At 41.5% G+C, this 19,861-nt stretch overlaps 1 protein-coding gene across 1 annotated transcript; it reads right to left on the minus strand.

The window, feature by feature from the left end:
• Positions 1-102: 102 nt before the first annotated feature.
• papolg (poly(A) polymerase gamma) lies at positions 103-18,398 on the minus strand. Its single transcript, XM_056436124.1, has 24 exons — positions 18,064-18,398; positions 17,181-17,339; positions 16,710-16,776; positions 16,508-16,589; positions 11,600-11,709; positions 10,987-11,040; positions 10,420-10,531; positions 10,192-10,281; positions 9,486-9,624; positions 9,289-9,361; positions 7,774-7,894; positions 7,516-7,600; positions 6,373-6,426; positions 6,158-6,277; positions 5,496-5,605; positions 4,855-4,976; positions 4,581-4,738; positions 4,304-4,428; positions 3,865-4,058; positions 3,688-3,768; positions 3,535-3,594; positions 2,847-2,950; positions 2,651-2,754; positions 103-2,361 (listed from the first exon to the last, which is right to left on the minus strand). The coding sequence occupies exons 1-24, from the start codon at positions 18,078-18,080 to the stop codon at positions 2,186-2,188; spliced, it is 2,517 nt and encodes an 838-aa protein (XP_056292099.1). The 5' UTR covers positions 18,081-18,398; the 3' UTR covers positions 103-2,185.
• Positions 18,399-19,861: the final 1,463 nt, after the last annotated feature.

A 19,861-nucleotide genomic window follows, 5' to 3' on the forward strand; every position in this document is an offset into this window, starting at 1 on the left:
CACATTTAACGGAACTCCACCTGTCATGGTGCTCTGTCTATTTCCACCCCTACATCTGACAACACTTGTAAAAATGTGTGCAACAAAAAAAGGACACAGACATAGTTTTTAGGGGTTTAATGGGTGTACGGACTCATTTAAAGGAAGTGATAAACACATACAAAAATACCCTTTCAATACATTTTTAGAAACAAACATCTAAATGACCTGCTTTGTTAAATGTTTCCAAACAGCAAAACACAAGTCGTTCTGAAACAGAGTGGTGCAGATTTCATTAAAAAGAGACCTACCTGCTATGAATGCTATTTAAAAAAAAGAAAAAGAAAAAAAGAAACACATGGTACAAATATGCAAATATAAATAAAGTGATAAGAAACCCCCCGAAAATGAAGAATATGCCTTTTGGGGGAGAAAACAAAAAGAAAACGGTTCTCTGTACATTTATTTGGGGCAACTGATGCTGAAAAAAGAGCCTGTGTCCCTGCGCCCCTCTGCCTGCTCCGAAGGAGACGGCACCTCCTCAGCATCACTTTACACTTTGCTGTATACATATTTTCTTCTGCGCTGAAAATCAAAAACAAACTGTCGCCGAGTTTCAGACCTTAAAGATGGAAGGTTGGATAAAGCGTTGTCTCCTGACTACCCTCACCACCACCGGGAGATGCTTTTTAAGAACCTCCACAGGAGGCGCGGAGGGTCAACACCCTAAAACTAAGGGAATTCCATCTCTCTCTCTTTCTCGCACATGAACACAACCAATCTATGGGCGCACGCTCCCTCTCAGACACGCGTTCAACAACATACGTATGAACACACACGCATGAACCAGCACAATTCGTCAAAAAGCTTCAAACCATTTTGCGTTTTTACACAAAAGCACCGCAAACTCAACCAGGACTTCGCTTTAACAGACCAGAGGGGGGAGTGGGGGTCAAACGGTATTTAGCACAAATGCTTTTTTGTTGTCGTTTGTTTTTGCCCTCCAAATGAACCACAAAATCCACTTCAGGCGTCGCACAATCACAGGTACGTACACAAAATCGATATTCAAACATTTTTCTTGCCGCCTAAACTGTCCGGCGCTCGCTCACCATCTGGACATCTAGGGCCTCGAACACACCAGGAAAAGCAAGCAGCAAAATGTAACCTTTTCTTTTAATCCAAGACATAGTAGGTGTGACACTTGTGACCCCAAAGCCACACTGAACAAGAGGGATTAGTGTGGGCATGACAGATATGGTCCCCTTTGTTCTCCGTGCCAACCACAGGAGCGACTGAAAAGCGTCAGCGTTACCGTAAAGGATTACTTTTTCTTCTTTTTTTGCACTTACCGGCACCTGAGAAGCACTGATGTCACCGGGCGTCTGATCACCTGGGCACCACCAGGTCCGATACCAACCTGGAGCTCTTGGGTGGTCCAAAGAGTCATAGCTGTGGTTTCCGTCGTATCCGAGTGAACCCCTCAATAAAGCCTCCCTGCAAACTGTATCCAAACCTATACAGTGTTTTACAAAAAATATCCCGGGCTGGAAACTTTTTTGGGGGGTGGACAAGAAATAGAGAAAAGAAAAATTACAATGTTTTTTTCCCACTTTTTTCCTTTTTCGATAAAACTACGATAGAACGGTCAAAAGACTTAGTGATCCTTTGCTTCTTTTTTTAAAGACAAAAAAAGGTATGTACATCAACATTTACTGTACAGGTTTCTGTTTGGGAGAAAAGAAAAGAAACAGAAAACAACATACAAACAGAAGTATGTCTAACAAGCGGGTCGATAAATGTTCCGAGCTGTTTTAAAACATGTTAACTGGGGCGTGGGACGGGGGAGAAACGAAACAGCACCTTTTCCATCTGCACTGTATACAACGTTTAAACACTCAGGGTGAAGAGTAAAAAAACAAAAAAACACAAAGAAAACAGATTAGTTCTGGTGTCGGATATCTCCGTGACAGTTGTGTTCAAGACATCCGGCCTCACAACAACCGGTTTGACCAAATCACCTATCCACTGGCAAAACTGTACTCTAAAGATTTAAGGGCGAGGTATCCATCCTGCTGCTTCACACTTGACAGACCTGAAACACACTCTTCTCCTCCCCCACCAACCCCAAAGTCTCAGGTGTATCGACTTAACTATGAAGCCCCCAACTCTACGTATGTATAAATCAGAGTCTGTATTTGTGTGTTCAAACTATGTGAATTCTGGCCTTTTCTGTTTCTTTCAGCCTCTTGGCTTGCTCCTCCAGAGAGGGGGAGTGGGATCTCTTGGCGGTCGCTCCGTTCAGCGGGTCGGCTCCTCGGCTCACCAACGTGGGGATGGAGCTGCCGACAGGGGGCACCACTTGCTTGGGCGTCACGTGCTCTAAGGAAAGAAAAAGGGACAAAAAAAATCTGGTTAATTTTGATGCTTGATTCAGGTTTAGTCTTTTGATGGGGATGCACCGATAGCGATGGTTAGCAGCGACTTTATAGTATTGTGCTGTACATTTAATTTGTACCAGGAAAATCTGATGAATAACATATTTTCAAAGTAATTCTTAGAATTGTACCATCAACATTATTAGGGGGGCAAAATTAACTGGGGACCAAGCAAATTATTGATGAATTAGCTGAACTTTTTGATGAAAAGAAAAAGACGATTCTGCACGTACTTGAGCCAATGACGGGAATGGACATGCCCTTTTCTTCACTGGCAGGAGGAGGAGCGTCGGTGACAAGGGTGCTCTCAAACACTGGGGGCTTGGGAGGTGTGATGCTACATAAGCAGAGAAACACAAAATTAAAAAGTTGAAAAATAAAATAAAGACACTAACCGTTTCAATCTCAGGGAAAAAACTTGAAGCTCACTTGGGGCGGTTGAGGGCCAGTTTAATGGAATTTTTCACGACGCGGCAGCTTGTACTGGCTGGGAGAGGCGATGAGGCGTCTGGCAGCTCCATGCTGGGAAGTCTCTGAGAGCGGAAAAAGCGGCATTATAAATCAATTTGGGATATCCATGGATCTGTGTGCCACGCAAGCTGTGGAACAATAGAACGATTTGAAAGTATTTTAAAGCGGCAATCAGTTTAGATGGTGTGCATATGACCCAGATATTGTACTTAAAAGATTAGCGGCAAGGTTTAAGGTCTCCATAAATACTTGTTTTAATGTGCAGAAAAAGGTCTCTACAACCAACAAATGTAACTCATTGCATGTAAAACAAAAATGGGAGGGAAGGAAACCAGGTATAAGAGTGGAAGAATGAATCTGAGCTACAATAGTTCAGCTACAGGGAGTATTATTGGAAAAAGCTGCTATTAACATATATTCCGATACCAGAATTCCTAGGTTCATCAAATTTAGCTAAATGTATCATTGGAATCTGTACATTTTCTATTTGTAATATTTACACTTTTGTATGACTATTTTTATTGGTCCTTATTTGGTTTGTATTCTGTAGATTAAATTCTTCTACAACTGTGAACAAAATAAAATAATTTTAAATGTTTTAAATTAGTTTCCCCCTGTTTTAACAGAACCCAAGCCTGGACGTTACCTGTGTTCTTGAGGTATCGATGGTTGGAATTGGCTTAGCCTTCGAACCAGAAAGGGGGGTCTAATGGTGAAGAGGCAAAATGTTATAATGGTTATTTTTACGTTGTCTGTCTGTATACGATCCCCAACAGCAGCTAGAGTAAATAACACCTACAATATTGGGTCCTTCTCCATGTGTGCAGGACTCAGAAGACGGTGGATATGGCTCTTTAAATGCAGAGTCATCATTTGACACCTGCAGCAAAAAAGAAAAGTCTCAATTTAAATCTGCCAAACACCAAATATACTGTATATTCACACACACACAAACTGCAGCTCCTGTTCTCCTCACCTCGGCCTCTTTGTGCCTCTTGGCCAGGTCCTCTTGCGGGGGCGAGAGCGGTCTCTTGGCAGGAGCGCCGTTGACCGGGTCCTCCAGGCCGTTGGGCTCCTCTCTGGGGCTGCTTGCAGCGTTGGGCTGCACGTCTGCGATGGCGCTGCTGCTGGCCGGCGGGGGGGAGTCGGGTTTCGCTTTGACCGCAGAGTCTTCGGAATCAGAGAGCCAAACAAGGTGAAATCGGGGATAAATAAATTGTGATAAGTCTTCCGACATCCATTTAATGGACATGCCTTCATCTAGACATTCTGTTGCTTAATGTTCTCTAGATTTTAAATGTTTGTAATGTAACGTCTTATACGGCAAGAAGGTCATATGACTCTTTATGCAAATATTCTGATATTTAACAGCCTATACCAGAGTGTGTAATAGAGCCTGGAAAAGTTCAACTCACCAGATCCAATAACCGTGATGGATATGCCTTGGTCTGCAGCAGCTGTAGCAGCAGCAGCAGATGTTGTTGTTGTTGCTGCTGATGATGGGGAGCCTTCTATGAAAAGTTGCTTTGGAGGACTGACGCTACAAAATACACAAGACATAAATACTCGCTTAGAACCATATTGTGGATCTGAGCCCCTTGGAAATAGTAATAATATCTGGCAGAACTGCAATTGACAGTAACAAAATGTAAATGCATTTGGTGAGAAATACAGCGTAGAGGTGCATCACACCTGTCCTCTGTGTCGGACGTGGGCTTCGAGGGTTTGCTGGGTGGGGAGTTAAAGGGAGTCCCTGAATCTGTGTCTCTGGAGCTGTCCAGGTGACTGTTGTCCAGAGAGATCCGCTTGGAGCTCCCCCCGTTGGAGCTACGGTTCAACTCCGCTATGCTCTGCGGGGAAAAAGAAACAAAGTGAGATACAATAGACAGAGAGAAAACACATTCAGTCAGCAACCATCAAAGTGTATGAAGACTTTGGTCCCAAGATGCGCGAGAAGACTCCTCACCCTCTTCTTCTTCTGCACTAGTTCAGGAGGAAGGTACTGATGGAGCTGTTTCTTCTTCACGTGCGTCGCCTCGATCTTCATCCCGTCCTTCAGCATGTTGATGTTGTTGGCTTGTCTGTACACTGCAGGGAGCGACATGTGTTCGGGATCATTGAGGACAAGCAGGAATGTAGAAAAATTGGTTTGAGTTTCTTCTCGGAAGAGACTTTGAATTTTTTTATATTTTAGTTTCCCAAATTACCTCTCGAGTCTTGCAGCAACCGCTGACGGTTGGGCAATGTTTTGGTAATATGGTATACTAAAAATACTGTCTTTCTGAAAGTTAATTCTGCTACAGGGCCTTGAATCTTATGTGTTAAGGCTATTTCATGGCTTAGGTCCCTGCAGGTTGCCCCTCACATTTATACCAACTAGGAGTAGATTTACATATGATAAATGATCCAGGTTATTAATAATAATAAAAAACGTGGACATTAGAAAACAATGTTGTATCATTTAGTGATGGCCAACATCAGAATCTAGCCATTTCATATAGTTGTAGTGTATGGTATAATAGTAAATGTCCTGAAGTCTGCATTATCGTAAATATTTTTGACTAGGCTGTCCCACGATCGCCAACAGAGTGATGTGACAGCACCTACCAGTGTCTGTGAAGGACTGGATGTCATAGGTCAGGTCAATGTTCACACTCTCCGCGTTCTCCACTTTCTTGAAGATGATCCCAATGAACCACATGGACACAAAGTCGTTCCTGTTCCAGAAACACAAGGAGCAACGTAAAAACAGTGAAGTTTTGGTTATTTTCTCCACCAGGATATTATGCATTCGTTTGTGTGTGTGAATGCACCATGAATTTGGCTTTGGCAGCTGTAGTGCATATCACTATTACTTAGGAAACTAATTTGGTCGGCTCATGGGGAGAGTGGTCGTCCCGTAACCACAAGTTACCCGGTTCAATCCCCACTATCCCCATAGGTGCATGTTCAAGTGTCCTTGAGCAAGACACTGAACCCTCAGTTGCTCCCCAGGCGCTTCACTGCAGCCCACTGCTCCTTAATAACCACATTTTGTAATTTTGGGGAAAATAAGTCTCATGATGGTTGGAGGGAGAGCTAGAGTTAGCAGTCGGTGGGAGACATACGCCAATGATGACTTCATGACTCACTGATCTGCACTAGCAGTATTCACACAGGTTTATATGTTCCAATTATTCCAGGGCAAAGAACAAGAAATTATTCATTAATGATTAGCAGGAGTTGCCCTGTCTCACCAAGCTGTTTGTATGAATAAAAACTGAACTCACTCGTTGCGGTTCTCTTTGGATCCGGGGAAGGACTGGGGGTTGACATGAGCCAAGGTGATGTACTCATTCCTCTCCAGGTTTCCCACCAGAACACGGATTTTTGACTCCACCAGGCCGATCCTGAGGTGGAAAAAAACAAACACATCAGGAGGTGTTGTACAGAGGCAATTCAAGCCATATATTGCAGTAAAGTTCCATTTTTTACAGACACTTACCATTCCAAGTGGTTTTCTTCTGTGGAAGCGCTTGCGGTCAGAACAATGTAATGCCTGCAGCACAGAGCAGAACAAAAAATATTAAATATGAAGATATTGGGCAGCCTTTTGATCATCAACACTCTTAGAAAACAATGTCTACAGCGGAACATCATCTTCAATCATTCACACAGGTGCCGGTAGTGTAACTCCAACAATGATGCAGCAGCACCAACAGTACAACCTGTATTTCCTTAGGCGACTGAGGAAATTCAACATGGCCCCCCGCATCCTCAGAACATTCTACACCAGTACCATCGAGAGTGTTCTGACAGGGGTTGCATCACCGGTGGTGCACAACCAACCGCGCCCGCGTGGAGGGGCACGGGGTGAGGTGGTGCGGTCGGCATCAGTACATCGTGAGCTTCCCTCCTCCCTCCTGATATACACACGCAAGCGGTGCGGCCAGGGCCAAACGGATGATGAAAGACAATAACCACCCGCCACAAACTGTTTCTACTTACCGTCAGGCAGGGCGCGAGTATCCAGTAAAAAGACAAACAGACTGTCAGACAGCTTCTTCCAGTCAGGCCATCAGGCTGCTGAACAAGAACTGAGACCCCACAAACACTACACACAGAACATATTCTGTGAATATCTATGGCCATGGTGTATATTTTATTACATTGTTATATATATATATTTATATATATTGCCATGATGTATATTCTATTACATTGTTATTCTCATTCTTATTCTTTTTTTAGTGCTACTGCTGTCGGGTTTTTTTTGCACATAATTTCACGAATTATTATTTATACTTGTATAAAAGGGGATGTGACAATAAAAACTTGAAACTTAAACTTAAAACTTACACAAGTCAGTTGTGGCGCTTGTGTGGGAGGAACTTTCCTAAACAACAGTTGACCAAACTCTACTGACAGTAAGGAGAAGTCAAATGCCTCCAACAATGAAAACAATTAGCTGGTGGGAAACCTGCATCATCCGGGTTTAGTTTCAACTGAATACATGTAATCTATGGCCCAAAAAATGGTCAAACAAACAACGCATGTCGACAGAACCGAACATGATACGGAGTGACTTTTGAAGACACGGAACAAAATGAACGAACAAAAATAATCCTGACCGGCGGTCAAAACTTACTTGTACTTTTGGAAAAAGTTGGGCGGCTCAAAGAGTTTGGACCACTCTGCCTTTCCCTGAAGAATCTCATCTGTGACGCTGAGGCCTGTTCATGCCAGACAGTGGGACAAAGACATTATCAGTTTAAAGAATTAGACTTTCATTTTGAGACTTAATAAAAAATAATGCTAGTTGCATTACCATTAAACTTTGAAAAAACTAGGCATGATTCAGACGCATGTGAACAGATATTGAATTTAATGCAGCGTCGTTATTTACCGTATTTGAACTCTTCGCTCATGATGGTGCGCGTTGACGAGGAGACGTTGTACGTAGAGTTCTGCTGGGGGTAGGCGGGGGTGATTATGGGCATCAGGTGGTATCTGTCGGATGGGTTGACCTAAAAAGAATATATATATATATATTTAAAACAACACGGCACAGGGACGATGGCAGAAATCAGAGCCTTCCCCAGCAAACTCAACCCGCCAAACTGATTGTGTCTGGCAACTTCACGACCACGTTCTGAAAGGCAACATAAACCAAAGGGCACACAACACACACAATACATCCCAGCCCACTACCTCTCATCTTTTTTCTTCTTCAAGTAATGCGAAGGAGAATTGAAGGAACCATATTGTGAAATGAGACGTGCTCCTCTAAATCTTCATGTGAAGGGGTTTGCAGTTACTGATGGAGGCTGCACAGCAGGATCACCCGTCTGTGGGCGATACTGAATTGCATGATCTGTAAGCACCAATCATTTTTAGATATTACAGTTCGACATGCTCGAATTGTAACATGTGTACATTGAGCTAGATATCAGCTCTGTCTCATAAAGAACATAAATGCTATAAAGTATCTTAAGCTGTACTCTAGGCCCAATGCACGGTGATTATTGGCCGTGCTGTGACCGAACGAAAACAACACCAGTAGATAATTTAAATGCGTTTATTGCTGAAGGGACACAAAACACATGACAGCAGATACAGCAGCTAGAATGTTTTTTTCACTTCAGGCTATAGACCAATTAGTTTGGAATAAATCAATTTATGGTATTATTATTTTAACCCTTGTGTTGCCTTAGGGTCATTTTGACCCGAATCAATATTACACCCTCCCTCCGCCTTTGGGTCATTTTGACCCGATTCAATGTTTCACCCTCCTGTTACCTTTATATTTACTAACATATTTTACCCTTTGGGTTCAATTTGATGCCAGCAATTAAAACCTCCAGAAAATTATTAGAATTAATATTGTTTTCCAAGTTTAAGTGTGAGGCACTTTATGTTTGTTTGTTGACTACCGAAAGAACACCGACATTAAACATTGAATGGGGTCAAATTAATCCTAAGGCGGGGGGAGGGTGTAATATTGATTCGGGTCAAAATGACCCTAAGGCAACACAAGGGTTAAAAAACTTCTTTGGCTAAAGAAATAATATTCATAGGAAGACTGTGTGAAGGTGACCTCAAATGCACTTTTATGAAAGGGTCAAGTCTGTCTGATAAAAAAAGAAAGAATAGAAAAAGACATCCATGTGGGAAGTCTTCCTTGCTCCAAGCTGCTTTGGGGAAGCCTCCTCCGAGCAGAGGTAAGAGCATTGGAACTCAAGATGGGTGAAACATTTTCCGGGTCAGAGGAGACATGAAATAGGAGAAAAACAAATGTACCTAAAACTCTGATGCGTTTAGCTTAATTTCAAATACCAATACCCACAAAAAGAAATTCGCAACTGTTCAGATGGCACTTCCTGTGTCGACACAGGACGCCATTAACATGTGTCATACTCACTCTGGGATCCCACACAGGTAAATTCAGATTACTGTCCTCGGGCTGTTTCAACAGCACAGGATTCGGCCACTCCCTGTAGGATGTAAGTGACAAAGAAACCGCACTAAAATGTAGGAACAGGTGGGGAAATGCTGCCATCATATGGAAAAGGAAACATATTATGTAGATGGAATTGCAGGAGCTAAACTAATGCCCACCATTTGGAAAACACCAGGAAGAACTTGTGGACCAGCGTGGCAGCCACAGCGTTAGGGTAGAGCTGGCAGGTCCTGGCCACCAGCATGGCCCAAGACACTCCACCAAGAAAGCCCAGCATGTTGGAGTAGATCCCACGGCCTGCACAAAGAGGGCATGTTGCAATGAGAGGTAAAAACGAGTGCAGCTTTGAATGCACTGAACTCAGAGGGCACCCACCTGCAGGAGGTAAATAATCCATTCATATCATTTGTTACATTTTAAAGATTGTGAAACTTTTTGGATTGCTGCTCTAGAAATACCTTGCATTTACATACAAGAATAATGTTGAAGCACTGTTGAATCTTTACTTAATTGTCCAATTTTCCCAAAAGAAAATAATCAATATCGATAAGAATATTGGCATCGCTAATATCCTAACGATACCCATGCCTAGTTTTGATGCATTCTGTGTGTGAGACATGAAGCTCAGGATAGACAGACGCGGACAAAACAAGTATCTCCTCTCTTTTCAACAGTGACATCACCAGCGCTTTTCTGAACGGTTCACTGGTTTTCAACTGGAACCGCAAAAGAAGGTGTAGTCCTCAAAAATTAAATACATAAATAAGACATGATGCAGCGTTTTTCCCTCTCCTTATTAGAAACAATGTGGACACAGGCCCTTAAAGTGCGCCCAAAGTTACAAAAACATTTGAATCCACTTACGTTTTGCCCACAGTTTGATGGCTCTCAATGTCAGTCTGAAATTCTCTTTGTTTGGCACCAGGTACAGAATTTCGTCAGTCACACGACAACCTGAGACAAAACATCAGAAATCTAAAACACTGCGAGAAAAGCATTTCACTCTTACGGTTAAGGCCATTATCCACCAGTAGCAGAGGGTTTAAGATTAAACTGGTTCTCATACAAGCGGGTAAAGGCCATGCAGCGTACCGTTAAGACTGCGGATACACCGAATGTCCAGGTTTCTCAGGATGGAGTCTCCCCTCAGGTCCAAGTTGTCTGGAATGGACTGTAAGGCCAGTCTGGCAAAAAGCAGGTCAATCTGCTCAGACAGACACAGAAAAACAAGGCACGGACCGATGAAATCGAGTTCAAGTGACCCGTCTGGGAATGACGAAGCAATATGACTCACTAGAATGAGTTTTTTAATGACTTTGAAATGGTAAACAAGGAATGACAGCTACAAGTACAGAAGTTTTTCATTTAGACAGACACACAGTAGTTATGACTGTGCTCTTGTACATCTTCCCTGCTCTTTAGTAGACCCATTTATGGACCTGAATTACCGTAATAATTAAAAATGACAATGATATGTTAATACAGATTTACGACAAAATGCAAATATTGACTGTTAAAGATTAATTTGACAAACTGCTTCTTTTTTTTAAAAATTACTGCAACATCGTGATTCATCATTTTGGCCACGATAATTGTGTGATGCGAAATCTGATATTGTGATGATTCTTTCTTCATCACTTGTATCTCAAGGTTACTTACCTCTATTCCATCAAATTTGAATTTGATCACTGGGACAAAGGCATCCTCCACAGCCTTGAAAAAGCACCAAGAGACAATATCAGCAACACATTCAAGACGAGGCTACTTTCTGCTTCAATCTGTATATGTTGGTGTTTATATTAAACATGTGTTTTTAGAGTAATGCTGGATAAAATAGGAACACATAAGATTTATATACCAACAAAAGTGTACACTTCAACAAATAGCAGCTACTTTGATAATATATAAATAAAATGTAGCGTGCCAACACAAATTAAAAAGGGTGTACACTTTTTCCAGCATGTAAATTAATAAGTAAATAATTATATATATAATATAATTAATAAAGACACACCCTGGGAAATTAACATTAACAGCAGACCTAACAATAAATAACAGGCTTTGCTCACGAGTATTTCTCTCCGCTGAGAGTTACTTCATTATAACTCTTCCATCTATTCAGCAAAAAAACAGTCAACTCATCTCGCCTAAACAACAGAGTTCTCACTTTGGAGCAGTGGCGTATGTATTCTGTTACTTCATCTTTTTGGACTGAAAAACATTTGGTTGGAGACTTATTTTTTTAACGGCGCCTTCCTTTACTTCCACTTACCCTCAGGTCTTTGATTTCTTCGTGCTGTTTGAATTTCTCAAAGAAAGACTGGAAAAAGTCACTTCTCTCTACATGGCGTGGGGCCACACATAGGGCATCAATATCAGCTCCTGGAAGAAACAGTTTCACTTTTAGCAGTGCGTTCTGTGTTGCCCAGTCAGTTAAATGATCAACAACTACAAAGAACAATCTGATAAGTTGCTGCATTCAAGGCTAAAGAGAGTTCATGGGATGAAACATCATGGACAATTAACAAGGAGAGACGGTACTTTTGATACGTTTTTGGTAACTGTCCAATTGATAATACCTGGCCCCACTTTGTAGTCACAGCCTATAAAATGTTTAGATAGTCGTTTCTTCTAAATACTGACGAACTCTAGAGAACCCTTGGAAAAAAGGCAGTCCCCGTCTCAATGAAAGAGCATAAAGCTGCAAAGTAGTGTGGATGCCAACCGATTACCAAAAGTAGTTGCAAATTCAAAATCAGATAATGGACCTGTACTTGGAGAGCGCTTTTCTAGTCTTCCGACCACTCAAAGCACTTTAACACAAAATGACATCAATCACTCATTCAAACCTATTCATACACTGATGGGAGGGGCTACGGTTCCACCTGCACATCAGCAGTACCGGTAACTAACATTCACACACTGTAGGCAGAGCTACAGTGTGCATTTTGCGGTAAAGTGTCTTATCCAAGGAAAAATCGACATGAGTTAGCGAAGCCGAGGATCGAACAGCCGATTCTCTGATTGGACGACCCTGCTCACCACTGACCCACAGGTGCCCAGATTTAGATGGTGGTATCCCAGTATTTACTATAAAGGATATTAATATTCTATAAAAAAACAAGACATGCTAAACAAATGTTTATCCGTACACAATTAGGCAAAGGGCTTAATTCCTTTTACACACTAACTTTTCACTTCTTTAATGTGTTACTTCAGAAAAATTAACACATATCTGTATTATGAAGCGTGAATTAGAATTAAAATGACCAGGAAAGCCAAATAAATGTATACGATGATCTGTTTGTGACAGGGATGTTTGGACAGGCTCTTCATCTCCAGCACAAACACAATACAGAGATGGAAAAAGTTTTCAACCAACACCAAACCATTTACCACCTGTGAAAATGACCTTGTTTAGCCTTTCTTTCTTTTTTTAAACTCAAAATGACTCGGCTCACTATGCTGGCAGGAACTTGCGTCAAATTGATTTAATGGGGCATAATGTGTCAGTTTCAACATTTGATTTAGCGTAACAGGGTTGTTCCACACAAAGCACTGAAAAAAGATTCTGTGACTTACAGCTGATGCCAATCAATGAATACATAATTCAACATCAGCACTATTATCAATTTTACAGGTTATTTTGGAACATCCTTATTAAATCAGAATCGTGTAAAAACTGAATGACATTTTTTTGTTCTTCTATTAGTTGTACAACAAAATAAAATGCAAGTATAAAGAAAAAAAGAATCTATGTATTTTTCTGCGATGCATGTATTGTAGAGATGCACCGATCAGGTTTTTGGTGCCGATCACCGAAATCAGTATCTGCCAATCCGAAAATACCGATCACGGTGTCGATTGAAGCATTCTATTTATCAGGCATGAAAACGGGTCAGGGTGAAAAAGGTGAGAAGGATAGGCGCGCGGGGGGGGGGGGGGGGGACTTCCACGAACATCGATGTTGGACGTTGTATGATAATCTATAGTACCTCCATTCTGACACCAAGTCAGTGATCGGGCCCTATAATAATAGTAATATTGTATATAATATGGTCGTTCATGAACCAACTTCCTTTTTGTTGTTGTTGGCGTGAACAAGTCTTCAAGTCTTGTGCTCTGCTGAGCCACGAGTCTGTTCCTCGAGTCTGTTCCTCGAGTCTGTTCTGCCTCTACCTGGTTGTCACGATCTTCTAATCTATGCCATACCTGCCATAAATATCATGATACTGATACAATACCATAAAACAGCATACCATAAATACGATACTGGTATATTTATCTATAATAGTAATAAATAAAATATCTGTACGGTTCACTTTTTACCAACTTTTTCAACACTTAACAAATGGCAGTAATATTATTATTAGCCTACAAGATATTAATGAAACTACATGGAGCCATCATAGCATTGATTATACACGATGAAGCCGTTAGTCTGTATCTGACCGGATGATTGAGTTCATCAGGATGAGCAGCTGGAGAGTTACACAACTTTACAGACTGAACTTAAACATTTCACTTCTGGCATTTTTTATTTTTAAAGCCGAAAATTCCGCCACTTAACGCCCCTCTCTGTGCGCGCTGTGCTGCGCGTGCAGACAGCTCGACACGGAGCAGCGCGTGCGCTCTGATCCCGCGCTCTCTTAATGAAGTATCGATACTAAAAATATGCTAAATCACATCGCTCTTAACGTACGGGTACTTTGTTAGCATCGCTACACCGTGCAGCGTGACAGCAGCAGATGTAGCGGGCTAACATTCAAGCTAACCTAAACCACCAAACGATGACATCTTGACACTGATTGGCCGAGACGCGACACGTCCCATCAAAGATGTTTTATTGCACAGAGCACCACTCCACATTTTCTCCGTGTCCCACTCCAATCTCATAAACGCCGGCCGGCCAATTGACCCCCCCCCCCTCCCTACCCCAAAACAAAAACTCTTTGGATCTACACGATTGACGTAAGTCACCTATTTTGGTTTCAAAACGGCTTATTTTGCCGAAAGGTGAGGGATTCTCATGCCTGATTTATTGTGTAGCATTATTGCCTAGGACTATGAGGAAAAACATATATAAAGCACCTCAAACATTAAAGAAATTACCAATTTCTTTAAACATTTAGGACTTTTACTTTGAAAAATGTCCTAATTGAAACATTAAAATTGTTTGTTTGCCAGTGTAGGGGATTTCAGATATGTATGGAACACATCTGCATTATTCATTTCCTGGAACTCTTGAGGAAATCTATTTACAGGACTTTTTTTAACATACAAAAGTCTGACTTATTTTTATAAACTCTTCCTTGGTTCAGTAAAAATGTTAGCATAATTTAAGCTAAATCTCAGAAAAGATCTATAAAGATACAAAATCAGTTAATTGTTTACTTTTATATGTTAGTGTTTGATTTGTCGACATCTTATTTTGATAAACGGATGTTGTTTCACGTGGTTCTTTCCGCTAACTTTGCAAAACCGGATGTTGTCACTTAAATCCTTCCGCGAACGTTATCAAAACCCTTGCGCGCTCCCGATTGAATGCGTTGACCGTGAGCATCAGTCTATAGGGGCTCAGAGCCTCAGACATGTGAGAGTCGGCTGAGTCGACCCAGAGATTCAACTCGGGGGACGGGGACGCCGCTCGGTGCGTGAGGATCCCCTCGTGGACCTCTCACTCTGCGGCCCTCGCCGGGCGCATCGTCTCCGTTGCGATGCGCTGCGATTGAAACGTCTAATAGTTCTCGCAGTTGTTACGTCATCTGATCGGCCGTTTTGAGAACGCCGATCAAAACCGATAATGGGAATATCGGCCGATATGGATCGGCGCATCCCTAATGTATTGCATTGGCTTAACTTTTTTATATATCATTTTTATATCCTCAACTTGTTGCGTTTTTTGTTGAAAGCAACAAGGTTCTCCAAATGCATTAACACCTTATACCGCCAGTCTATAGCATGCTAATGTTTACACAGCTTTCAGACTTTTCAAAAACACTCTCAAAAGCAGGGGACTGTGACAATACCAGCCTTGTGCTTTAGTGTTGTCAGGCTGAACTGTGTTTTCAAAAACAACGAGATAGGCCCGCTTAGACAAGGTTGAGTGCTGGGTAGGGATGGGTATCGTTTGGGTTTTTTCCGATACCGGTGCTAAACCGGTACTTTTAAAACGATACCGGTGCCTAAACGGTGCCTGAACCGATATTTTTTTTTTTAAACGCACAATAAGGACATTAAAAACCTCTTTGGCCATATTCCCTGTAGAAGCCGTTATCATGGAGCACTGACAAACAACAGATATCAGACTGTTAACATACACAATATATGTTCTCCATTATATGATGTGATTTGTATTGTCATGTGCAGACTTTATAGGGTTAACCTGTCACTGTGTTGATGGGCAAAGAGAACAACCAATCAGAGGGACTGAAGATGACACGTGACAAATAAAGTTTTGCTTCTGACAGCGAGAGTTACACTGAAACAAAGTGACGCCCCACGGTCTTTATTCCTCCGTCATTATATTCCCGGTAACACCGGTATACAGCCGACCGCTGGACATCAACAGATCTGCTAGCAGACTGTCACGCTCGGAGCTAGCGCTAGCTACGAGCTAGCTTAAACATGGTTATAATGGATAATTTATTCTTTCTTGGGCTACTTTTATGAATGCAAGACTTGCAATCAACGTTACGGTACTAATCTGAGTTAAGGCTGCTCGTCATAATCGGTCTCCACGTGTTCAGGGGGACCGATGGTGACGGTCTCCCCATCGCGCCCAGCCTGACGCTGGTGTGCTCGACACGGGCTCACGTAGTCACACACGTCGCATGCCTCCGCTGTCAGAGTTAAATGAGAGGCTATCGTAACCTGCTGACAGGGCGGAGTCACCAGAGAAGTTCACAATAGTTTTTTTCAATTTCAATCGGCTCAGGCACCGGAAAGAAGCACCGAAATGTGCGTTGCGTTTCGGTCCGGGTAATACCGGTTGTATTGGAACCGGTACCACATTGGCACCGGTTTCCGGAACCCAACCCTAGTGCTGGGTTGCAGTAACGTCCAGATACATCCCCCCTCTCCCTGTCCCTTTTGAATGCCAATATAAGCCCAGCACACAGTACATGGGATGTCATCTACATTTAAAGTGATTTGATGTCACTGCAATGACTAGACGTACCTTTTGTGTGCACTCCAAGTCTGTACGAACCAAATGTAAATATCTTGCCCCCGACGCAGCTTATAGCTGATGGTGGGAGGTTCTGTAGGGGAGACAGGTATATACAGTGAAAATCAGTATGTTGTTTAACCGTATGGCATAACAGATACCTTTTGTGATGAGATAACCACCATTTATGTAAAACGGAGTCTACAAAACCAACCTTCAATTCACTAATCTCTGAGATCCATTCTTTCACAAAGTTATTCAACTTCCCGAGAACTGCAAGTCTGAAATGGAGAAAAAAAATTTAGTGGGCATTTCAATCACAATCTGGCTCCCTCAATGAATCACAGAGAGAATGGAAATGATAAACGCACTGCATTTACAAACTCAGTTGATTGTTACATTTAAGCATTAGGGCATTTGGGCATTAGGGCATTACTACACATTGTAGTAATATGAAAAAATAAAATGCATTACAAAAGCTATACAATAAATGCTACCTTCTGTTAAGCCGTTACGTTTATATTTAGTTGAAAGATAAGTTCTGGTGCATTGTGTTACAAGAGTTCATGTGTTTTGTGTGCACACCTTATAACTATAAATGTGATCGCTGCAATGGAATTCATTGCAGTCAAAGACGCCCCACAGTGGCTATGGTTAATAGAAAATTACACTTTCTGTTCCTCACCTATGGTTCAATTCCTCTTCGTCTTCAAACACCCCAAAAGGCTTCATAGCGTCACAGAGCTTCTTGGTGTACTGGTTGTCTATTTCTCGTGGGGGTGCCAGGCTAATGGCAGAGGTGATGCCGTAGTGTTTCTGAGGCTGCTGCCCGCCAGGCATGGTGCTGCGAGGGAACAATACAAGCAATGACGGACAACGTTACTACGATATGTTTTTAATGGTTTTCTCCAATTCGTGGTTTCTCAAACGTCGTCTGCATTAGTTAAAGTGAATGTATTAACCTGCCACGGCCGCAATTCGTTAAAAGTGTTTTGCTAGTTTCTGCTCCGCTTCGCATTAATGCCGCGAGCCCATGTGTAAACACGCTACACGCAGCTGACAGCAATGTGCGTCGTGGACTTTACTTGAACAAAGAGCGCGTTCGTGACTTTACGGTTGTGTGCAATTGCAAACCCGAACGGTGACTTTAATATAATCGCGGAAACGTGTTCGAAAACGAGCTCGGTTATCGACGGACGTTAGCCGAGAGGCTACACACAGGTTCGAGGCGCTAACAAATGGGCTAATTTAGCAAGTTAGCTAACGCTAAACGTTAGCTCGTTGCTACGGAAAAATAAAATTGGACAACGACCCGCTTGCCAATCAGACCAGTTTAGCGGTTGTTATTTTCTCAAAAAGAAGCAAGTCGTATCAGTTAATTTAGTTAGGCGCATTCACGCAATAGTTACCCAACAACAAACAAGCGGGCTAACCAGCAAACAGTGGCTGCAGGCCTTGTTTGGTTGTTGTGACAGTTGGCTAACGTTAGCTTTTAGCCTATTCTTCAGGACTCTTATACACGAACAAAAACGGACATCAATGAATAATGCGCCACGTGCACGACTTACCTGGACATTTCTTTCATGACACTCTGAAAAGATTGCGCTGTTTTCTTGCTGTAAACCCGTAAAAAAACTAAGAAACTCAGCAAGTAGAAATGATAACAGCTTCGACCTGATTACAACAATGGTCACTTTCCAGAGAGCAGTTCAAACCTTCCCACTGAACCGGAATCACTTCTTATAAGATAACGTATCAGCGCGCAATGCTGAGAAATTATTCATATCTAATTGATTCACAAAGTGCACAGTGTTTATTGGATTCCTGGAACCTGGCACGCGCTTAATCAACTGTTGTAACAGTTTAAAAAATCAAAACTACAAACGTAACGGCATTTTGTAGGAACAATGTCTGCGTGCAGCACGCTGGGCGGCCATCGTCAGAAGGCAGGCACCTCCCTCTCAAAAATCACGTGACCACCGAGGCCCGATTCCGCTGCTGAACCGTGAATTCCCAACTGGCTGCGACATGTTCCACACACCTGTCACACAAAGTGGACTTTAAGTTGTACAATACGAGATACATTTACAAGATCTTTTTGCAATATTTTGGAAATTACCAAATGATAATAATTCCGTCATTACAGGTGGCCATATAAGTACTAAACGTATAGGTTAGTATAACTACATTAAATTCAGTTTATTTTAAATTCAGTTTATTTTATATAAATTTGCCTCAGAGGGCTTTACAATCTGTAGGAAGATCCCTCTCCCCGGATTGACAGAAGCAATAGATGCCATGTATACAGAATATACAGGGGTACAGAGTTACAACACATTCAATGAATATGAAATAAATACACACACAAAAAAGTCCATGGATAAATAAATAATAATATAGTATGAACATTTAGGGCCAGTAATTGCCACAGATCACGATTGGTGCGTTGTAGCTAATACTAAAATGCAATAACAGATACTCTTGCATTGAAGCATATATAAAAATCCAATAATGGCTAACTTTTTAACCAACTTCTTTCCCCTGCTGTGAATAAAAACTTTGGAAATAAAAACTTACTTCACACAATAAATGTCTCTTAAACAGGCATCTTTGCAATTCATATAAATGTTCTTTTGACATTATAAACGCATAGAGAATATAAATATATATATGAATCAGTTCCATCTAGTGGGCAGTTTTTATCACTACACCTGGTGGAAAATGAGCTCAAATAAAGAGTTTTCATTATCTGGAATGACTTCAGCGTGTCAATGATCATCAACTTATTACCAGCCTCAAACCTCTGCAAATGTTCAATATGAAAATGTATCTTTCAAAGGAATCATAACTTGATTATATCATCTGGATACACTGACTCACATTGTCTAAATAACAAGCAAATACCAATGATTTCTGCTTGAGTGAATAAACCAGTGTAGTGAAATCAAACTATTTCCTATATCTGTTTCCCCCTGTATTTGTGTGCATAGTCAGTGCAGAGCTGCAAATATTATATTATATATTTATAATATTTTTTTCTAGCATTTTACTCAAAGCTGCTGGGCTCATTTCACACTAAAGTTGTTATCTAAATAATAAAAGTACTTTACATTTGTAAACAATTAATTTCTTAATTTATTATTTATTGGATTATCAGAACACATGCTACAAGGCAATAATGTAATGATCACAGGTGTCCTCACACTTTTTTTCATCAAGGGGCTATGTTTATTTTCTTCCAATCATTTTATTTTCAGTTTGATGATTTCAGCATGTCTTCACCAATAAAATCCATAACAGGTTTCAAAACACAGAACAAACCCATTCATGTCTCCTTGGAGAAGATGTGTGAGGTTGTCGAACATT

This window comes from Pseudoliparis swirei, chromosome 17 (genome assembly GCF_029220125.1).
Source record: "Pseudoliparis swirei isolate HS2019 ecotype Mariana Trench chromosome 17, NWPU_hadal_v1, whole genome shotgun sequence".
Lineage (NCBI taxonomy): Eukaryota > Metazoa > Chordata > Actinopteri > Perciformes > Liparidae > Pseudoliparis > Pseudoliparis swirei.

Excerpts from the sequence above, each read along its gene's own strand:
- papolg (XM_056436124.1), bottom strand. Across the intron at positions 9,625-10,191 it reads CATCAAACTGTGGGCAAAAC|GCCGTGGGATCTACTCCAAC; the intron begins GTAAGTGGATTC and ends CTCTTTGTGCAG. Across the intron at positions 6,278-6,372 it reads GAAGAAAACCACTTGGAATG|GATCGGCCTGGTGGAGTCAA; the intron begins GTAAGTGTCTGT and ends TTTCCACCTCAG.